Genomic DNA, 8,446 nt, shown 5'->3' on the forward strand with positions numbered 1-8,446 from the left:
CTCAAAGTAGACTTATAGAAAGATAACTGAGACCCTCCAACCACAAAGGTGTCATATGTAAGCTGTCAATTAAGCCCTAACACTCCCCTTTAAAATGAGAAAGATAACTCCAATATATACAAGGTACAATTCAATGAACAGATCAAACAATGTGGTGAGTGAGCTTCACTTTGTTGTCTTTAGTTGAGCAGTGTTTGCATAGTGCATGTGCTTCCACCCCCCTGCTCCTGGTATTAAAAGCTCCTCCTTTTTCTGACTGATGCTCTGTACCTGGTACCTGAAGGCATCGTGCTAATGTATAGGTTCTCAGTCCATCCTAATTGCTTTTAATTAGACACAAATGTCAGACAGATGAAATGTCACTCCTGATAAAACATTTGGTCATAACTCAAAAATGAATATGCTAATTATTCACAATAATTGTGCAAGTTTAGGTGAACAATTAAATATGTACGTGGAGTGTACAGGTGAGCTTTCAGTATATTTAAGTATATAAGGGACACTTAGATGCACTTACACCAAGTTATGAATGCATGACTCTAACTTGCAAGCAGTATTTCTGCTCTGGTAAATTACTACTAAGAACTAGATTTAATAGATGAACATCAGTTTCCAATGTGAACACACTAATTATATGACCATATAGGCAGTAATTAGGGTTACACACAGAATATAATATAACGTAAATATAAAATCTTGTGTGACTATTTTTTATTTTATCGTCATCCTCTTCATCCTCTTCATCAGAGCGTGTTTTCCCGCCTCCAGGTGATGATGGTAGTGCAGTGGGCGGAGTCTCGCGCTCCTGTTAATAGGCTGAGGACCATGTGAGACCAGTCTCAAACTCGCGTGACAGTTAACTTTGCCTCACGAGACGGAGAGCAGCCGCTCGGCAGGTGAGTCTCATCATGCTTTGGTTTAAAGTGAGCCTTAATTATCGCGATAGTTCAATATATCATTCTGTGTTTAATTCATTGAGAGTTGTGTCTAATATCTGCTATAAGGTCTATAAGTTAACTTTATAAAGCAGCAGTCATAAATCATTCCTGTATCAGAGTATACTTTTGGGGGAAACGGTTTATTATAATCTCACTTGCAGTTTTACAGAAAGTCCTTTCCAAGTTTTAGAGTAATAGCTATCGGTAAATAACTGAATTAAATACTAATATATGTTTACCATATTTCCCATAGCAATTACACATAAAAAGCAATTTTTTAATTATAAAAAAGTGTCTTTGAAGTATAATCATACAATAATATTCAGTAGGAAATGAATTTTAAACTTGAAACTGAATTAAACCAATCATTTATATTGTTTTATAGAAATGTAATGGCATAAACTAGCTGCTACAGTCATTCGTGCAGAATATCATAGGAATACTAAAGTAAAAATACTGTATAAAGTATTTAATTAACACTTTTCCTAAAATTAATTCAGTTTATTAATTGGTCAATTAATCACCTTGAATTCTTGGGACCTTAATTTACTACGATTCATCAAAACTTGGTTAAGAATTGCAGGTTCAGATATACAAATGATCATTTTGTGAATGGATTATTCCTTTTAGTAAAAGTGCCGTAAAGTACATTTTCCTGATTTAAAAGACATGTGGCTGCAGGACATTTGGATTCAGATCATGCAAAATGCAAATAAAGGTTTGAATGCATTCAAATATCTTGATATGGTTGTTAGAGGGAACAGAATACAATAGAAGTCTTGTAAAAACATGTTAAAAAATGTCCCTGCAGGTCCAACTCGTTTGACAGCAAATTCCCAGGATTTTAATTTCCTCAGATGCCTTGAAACCTGAAGTGACTTTAAAAGAAGTCAGACATCCTTGTTATAACTAATGGCTTTCCTGCAGGAAGCATAAGGAGTCAAACCTGCAGGACGTCCTATATGCTCACTGAGGAAATGTCACTTGTTCTCAAACCTTAACCTATCTAAAATGAAAACTTGTGGAGAGGATCAGATTTTCCGTAGGCTATTCGTTCAGTCAACCCCAGCTGTCCTCCAGCGACCAGCAACAAACACAAACAGCCGCCTGATGCAGGAACCCTCATACTACAGTCCTGTATTGAGGCTAGTGGTAGCGTTGCTAACAGAAAGCAATGCTAGTTGAGAGCAGCTGAGATGGGATGAATTTATCCTCAGTGCTTATCGTGCTTCAACAAGATTTATTAAGGAGGTCAATTGAAGTAGCAGAGGCTGAGTTTGAGCACTTAATTATCATGCAACTTGATAACCTCTGCATGTTAAACGTCAACATCTACTTCGTTTGCACATTGCCTTTAAAGACATGAGACTTGAGACTAATCAGTGGTCTAAGCAGGAGTCTGAATGTGCTTTTTACACTCTTATATAATCCATCCCCCCTTTAACAGCCTTGTCCTGGTGACAATTAAAGCTGTGTCACTCTTAAAGGCCGGCCTTCCAGAAAGGGTCAGCTGCTGACTGCTCCACTTGACTCAGCAAAGCCAGCTGTTTGTCATTCCCGAGCTCCTTCACCATCTGAGAAAAAGCTACAACATGAGGAAACAAAGGCTTTCTAAAAGGCGGTGCTGTGCAGGTGCATCGGAAAGACGAAATGAAAAGAAAAGAAACATGTTTTCTCTGTTTACACAGCTTGCAGAGTGCTGGATATAACCAGGGGATGCATTAATCAAGGCTGGTCTTTTAGGGACCAAAACTTCCTGGCTTTCATGCATACTTGTTGACATTTGAAAACTAATTTTACTTTAAAATAATAAATATAAGTGACATAATAGTTCAAACAGAAGGTCAAAGAGACTAGTAGGAATCATAGGAAGTACTACTTGGTGTGTACACATGTCATAGTTTGGTTTGTTAACAGTTATTTCCTGATCTTAGAAACAGGACAGCACAAATCAAGAGATGTGGAGACGTTGAACCTGCAGGTAGGGTCTGAGCTGCATGATAGGAATTCAATTAAAGTATCACAATTGGTTAAAGCATGTTGTGCATTGCTTTGGAAATTAAATATATTGTTCTGTGTTGCAGGATCCAGATGCCCCTTTTCTTTTGCAGTTTCCATAATCAAAACCAATCGACAATGCATCGCTATTTCGCAAGCTGTAGGCCTACCGCTTTCCAAAGTTAACCACAAAGAAACAATAAACCGCTGCAGCTTGATAACTATACTGTATTCATGACAATGTGCAGACTACTGTACATGAGGATAAGGTGAAAAACACTCACAATTAGATACACTTTTAGGTTTATCTACACTTGCATTTTATATTTAGGATCATAACTACATTAAAGGGCAAAGATATTTTAACCTCCCCTTCGTTAAAGTGCTACAAAGCTTCTAAAACATGGCCGCCGCCACCATGGAAGTGGCAGACATCTCCGTCGTAGTGATCTACTTCATCCTGGTGCTAGCGATCGGTTTCATCGCCATGCGGAGAGCCAATAAGAACACAGTGAGCGGCTACTTCCTCGCCGGGCGCTCCATGAACTGGGCGGCCGTGGGAGCGTCGCTATTCGTCAGCAACATCGGGAGCGAGCATTTTATCGGACTAGCCGGATCGGGTGCTGCTAGCGGGTTCGGCGTGGCTGCGTGGGAAATAAACGCTCTGTTGTTGCTGCAGTTATTGGGCTGGATATTTATCCCAGTGTACATTCAGTCTGGCGTCTACACGATGCCAGAGTACCTGACCAAGCGTTTTGGCGGCAAGCGGCTCAAGGTGTATTTTGCCGCGCTGTCTCTCGTGCTGTACATCTTCACCAAGCTGTCCGTGGATCTGTATGCCGGGGCGTTGTTCATCCAGGAGTCCTTAGGGTGGAACCTCTACCTGTCAATCATCCTCCTCATCACCATGACGGCTCTGCTGACGGTCACTGGAGGTCTGGTGGCTGTAATCTACACGGATACCGTCCAGGCCTTCCTCATGATCGCCGGAGCGCTCTGCCTCATGGGCATCAGCCTCTTCAAAGTTGGAGGACTTGAAGGTGTTTGTACTTCGTAAATCTTCTTTGTTTCTTTACACCATGCCATGCAATACATTTAATTCATTTAATGTGCTTTTTTTAAAGGGATGAGTACCAAGTACATGCAAGCGTCTCCAAACATCACGGCCATCTTGCTGTCTTCACCGAACCTGACGTATTCTGCATCCTGCCACCTCCACCTCCACCCGAAGCCAGATGCTCTGAAGATGCTTCGGGGCCCGAGGGATCCAGACCTGCCTTGGCCAGGTTTCCTACTGGGCCAGACACCTGCCTCTATTTGGTATGTGTCCAAGTCTGTTCACTGAAACTGACTTCCCTAACTTCTTTAGTTTTGTGTGTGTGCGTGTGTGTGTGTGTGCGTGTGCGTCACCAGAAGATTAATCTTAACTTTATTGGCGTTTCATTTTGAGCCCGCATCAAGCCTGTACAAGAAACAGTGGAAACATACTGAGATGATCACGTGCATGCTCCAAAAATAAGCCCTGGATATTTGTAATTTCTCCCCTCCCTGTTCCAGGTACTGGTGTGCAGATCAAGTAATTGTGCAGCGGGTTCTGGCAGCGAAGAACATTGCCCATGCTAAAGGATCGACGATCATGGCCGGCTTTCTGAAAATCCTCCCCATGTTCATCATCGTCATCCCAGGTAGAGCCATCAATATCTTTCTGAGACGATTCACTCCTTGACTCAGGGATCAATAAATAACTGAGTCATTTGCGATCTGATTTTCAGGAATGATTTCCAGGATCTTCTTTGCCGATCAGTTGGCGTGCATCAGCCCGGAGCACTGCATGGAGGTGTGCGGCTCTGCGTCCGGCTGCAGCAATGTGGCCTACCCTCGCCTCGTCATGTTGGTGATGCCCGTCGGACTGCGAGGCCTGATGATGGCCGTCATGATCGCGGCTCTGATGAGCGACCTGGACTCCATCTTCAACTCGGCGAGCACCATATTCGCCCTGGACATCTACAAGATGATACGGAAGCAGGTGTCGTCCCGGGAGCTGGTGATAGTCGGCAGGTTGTTCGTGGTCTTCATGGTGGTTATCAGTATCGCCTGGGTACCAGTGATCATCGAGATGCAGGGAGGCCAGATGTTCTACTACATCCAAGAAGTGACAGATTACCTGACGCCACCCATAGCTGCTATGTTCTTGCTCGCGGTCCTGTGGCATCGCTGCAACGAGACGGGCGCCTTTTGGGGAAGCGTGGTAGGGTTTGTCCTTGGATCGGTGCGGCTGATTTTGGCGTTGGTTTACCGGGAGCCTCGCTGCGATCAACCCGACGACCGTCCCTCCTTCATCAAAGATATCCACTTCATGTACGTGGCGGCGATCTTGTTCTGGGTGTCGGCTTTTGTGACTGTAGTCGTGAGTCTGTGTACTCCTCCGCCGGATAAAGAACAGATCAGAACCACTACCCTGTGGGGGTTAAACAAGAGGAAGAGACTAAGGGAGAAAGCTGGGGAAGATGTGACAGCTTTGAAGCCTCTGAATCATGCAAACGGTTTGACTGGGAAAGAAAAGTGTCCAGACCAGCAAGACCAACCCAACGGGATCGAGGCCAATCATGAGAATACTCAACCAAGCAACGGTCATGCTGTCTTAGTCTGTGAAGCATCTGATCCTACACTGGTAGAAGAGGGAGTAGTGAGAGGACTGGGGGAAGAAGAAGGCTGTCTTGGAGGAGGAGTAGTGGAGGGAGGGAAGTGTATGAAAGCTTTAGAGTTTTTCTGTGGTTTCCAGGAAAAGCCGTCCGAAGCTCAGGTCCTCACCACCCAGGAACAGGAGAAGATCCTGGATGAGCTTCTCCATGAACCTCTGAGAACCAAAATCCTCCTGAACACGGGACTGCTGGCCATTTGTTCTGTGGGGATCTTTATCTTTATCTACTTCTCCTTATAGGCTTGTTTGATTCAAGGCACGTTCGCCATAAACTACAAGCAATAATGAACTGAAGGTGCTTCAGTTTCTCTAAAACTTCAATATGTACACAGAACATGCTGGTCCTTTTTCAGAGCTACAACCCCAGAAATATTTGGGTTTTGATCAGGTTGAGGAACCCATTCTTAGTTATTTTGAACAAACAAATACTTTGTTGTATTATGAAATGGATTTTATACACTCTGGTCTATTTTATATACTTTAATGTGCATTTTATATATGCAGTTTTATATTCTGTTTGTTGTGAAGATTGTTTTTAACTCCAGAAATTTGCACAATTTCACTGTATCATAAGTTGTGTATTCCCCTTTATATAGGGGACTATCAGGATCAACAGGACAGATGTCCAAAAACTCGCCTTTAAGATATCAATGCAAGATTTTCCACCCATGATATTGCATAATTTAAGTCATATTTGTTGTTGTATGATTTAGTGGAGAATGCACAATAACTAATATAGCAGTGTTGCCATTGAGTGCAAATGAAAGCCTTTTTTTGTATATATTTTTAAACAAAACGTCACCTTTGCACTTCCTTTTGCTTTGCAGGATGTGTGCATACAGTAGGATCAATGCAGTGTTTTTATAACACCTAAGTGCTGCTCAGACTAAGTTTTACAAAGTAAGAACATGAGCACAAGAGCTGCACAAAGATGGTGTTATCGTTTCATTTTGTAATATTTGCTGATGGCAATCCTGATCTCAGATGTGAAGGAGAAGACTTCTCTCCTGTATTAATCCAGTATTTTTAAAACTCTGAATGAAATTTAGGACCGTTTCTATGCAAGACTGTTTAGGTACAAATAACTTGAGGAGTGTTTCTAAACTTTAAGGCTGTGTTTCATTGGCTGCAAAGGGTTTGCAAATGTTCAAATGGAAATTACTTTTCCACAAACAGTCGTGCTTGATTCTTGTATTATAATCCTTCTTCCCATAGCTGCAGTGTACATAAGTAATCCCTGCTGAACTAACTACCTTCCCTCTATGGAAAAGGAAACATCTCATCAGACTGGTTGTTCTGGCCTTAATGCTTTCATCAAACATACAGTATAAACATACCCAACTGTCAAAAGGATTAATGTCAACTTCTAAAGGATTGGTTCTGAGTTTCCAGGTTCACCGAGGATGGATCGTATCACCTTTTGAGACCCTTTGATTAGTCGTCAATCGCCACCATTAGTTAGATATGTTTGTTTTCTGAAAGTGTCACCAATTATTGGCTGGATTTTCAGCATCAAATGCCCCCACTTTGTAACGCTGGCTTTGTCTTATTAAACTTTTCAAAATTGCAGATGTTTGCTGTCTTGTCTGTTTGTGTTTGATAGATCTTGTGTCATGACCTCGAGGGTTTTATATATTAATAGGAGGGCGAGGCTGCGGGAGGGTTAAACCGTTCAGATTCAATGGGAAAGTTAGACATATGTTCCTCTCAAGTATTTTTAATTAAGAGGGAGACTGCTTGATTGTGATTGGTCAAATCATCCTCCATACCAGGCTACAAACTCACCTTTTTAGACATATTTTAGAACTGTTACCCTTTACCTGCTGCATGTATTTCTATCTACTTATGTACTTGACATGTATATGCTATAACAAAATGCATCCCTGAGGCGTGACAATGACCCAGCAGGTCAAAGCAACTGAAGCAGGCTGTGTCACATTCTCTAGTGAAAGGCACAATAACACGTAAACATAGCGCTACTCACTCAGGATGACACTAAACAGCCTCTGCAGCAGTGGAAAGTTACAGACTGAAAGTGGAAAGTTACCGGTAGAAAGACATACCACACTTTTTTTTTTTCCTTTGGAGTATTCAAGGTCATCATCCTACAATGCATGCTGCTGCACAGTTCAGGAAATATCCCCTTCTCTCGTCACGCATTTGTAATCATAAAACAAGACGGGAAACGTTAACTGAAATAAGAAATAACAAAGTTAGTCGACAAAGGTATTGAATTAGAATTGTATATGTTTGTTAAAGAAAGCTTCTGTGTCAACATCCATTGCTAAAGATGTTCGTTAGGAAACATCAGAGCTGCAGGAACAGGGTGATGGAAAGTAAAGGTGGGTATCTTTAAGAACCAACTGTTCAAAAACCAGGTATTGTTTTCAACCTTTTGCCGTGTGATCCCAACTTGATTATCTAAAATAAACAGTATTAATGTGGTTGTTTATGTGAAGCCCCTACACTTGACAGCTGTTAAAGAGAGTGTGTGTGAAAGAGCGGGAGATTATGAAGTTAGCGACCCAATTGAAACTGACTATAAACCACAAGGATGTGTTTGTTAGTGGTTCACAGTTTATAACCTACAACATGCTGGGAATTCATAGTGTTTCATTCTGGTAGACAACCACCAACCAATATGGTCAGTGTGTTGTTGACACGAAGAAACATCTCGGAGGCTGGGAGTTTTAGAAGTGTGTCAGAAAAACCACCACCCAGTTCAAGTTTAAATGAGTAGCTATGGATGGTGATTCAAGTCTTATAGCATGGTTCAATTAAACTGTTGATTGTACAGCTGTGCTATTAG

General features: G+C 41.7%; 1 protein-coding gene across 1 annotated transcript; it reads left to right on the top strand.

The window, feature by feature from the left end:
* The first annotated feature begins 793 nt into the window (after positions 1–793).
* On the top strand, positions 794–7,204 carry slc5a3a (solute carrier family 5 member 3a). Its single transcript, XM_063877992.1, has 6 exons — positions 794–896; positions 2,873–2,919; positions 3,023–3,976; positions 4,061–4,256; positions 4,494–4,621; positions 4,709–7,204. The coding sequence occupies exons 3-6, from the start codon at positions 3,340–3,342 to the stop codon at positions 5,875–5,877; spliced, it is 2,130 nt and encodes a 709-aa protein (XP_063734062.1). The 5' UTR covers positions 794–896; positions 2,873–2,919; positions 3,023–3,339; the 3' UTR covers positions 5,878–7,204.
* Positions 7,205–8,446: the final 1,242 nt, after the last annotated feature.

This window comes from Eleginops maclovinus, chromosome 24 (genome assembly GCF_036324505.1).
Source record: "Eleginops maclovinus isolate JMC-PN-2008 ecotype Puerto Natales chromosome 24, JC_Emac_rtc_rv5, whole genome shotgun sequence".
NCBI lineage: Eukaryota > Metazoa > Chordata > Actinopteri > Perciformes > Eleginopidae > Eleginops > Eleginops maclovinus.

What these genes read in the sequence shown, in the direction of transcription:
- slc5a3a (XM_063877992.1), top strand. Translation starts at nt 3,340, where the DNA reads ATGGCCGCCGCCACCATGGAAGTGGCAGACATCTCCGTCGTAGTGATC. An exon ending in CAAAGTTGGAGGACTTGAAG is followed by an intron (nt 3,977 to 4,060) that starts GTGTTTGTACTT and finishes CTTTTTTTAAAG; the next exon opens with GGATGAGTACCAAGTACATG. An exon ending in CAGACACCTGCCTCTATTTG is followed by an intron (nt 4,257 to 4,493) that starts GTATGTGTCCAA and finishes TCCCTGTTCCAG; the next exon opens with GTACTGGTGTGCAGATCAAG.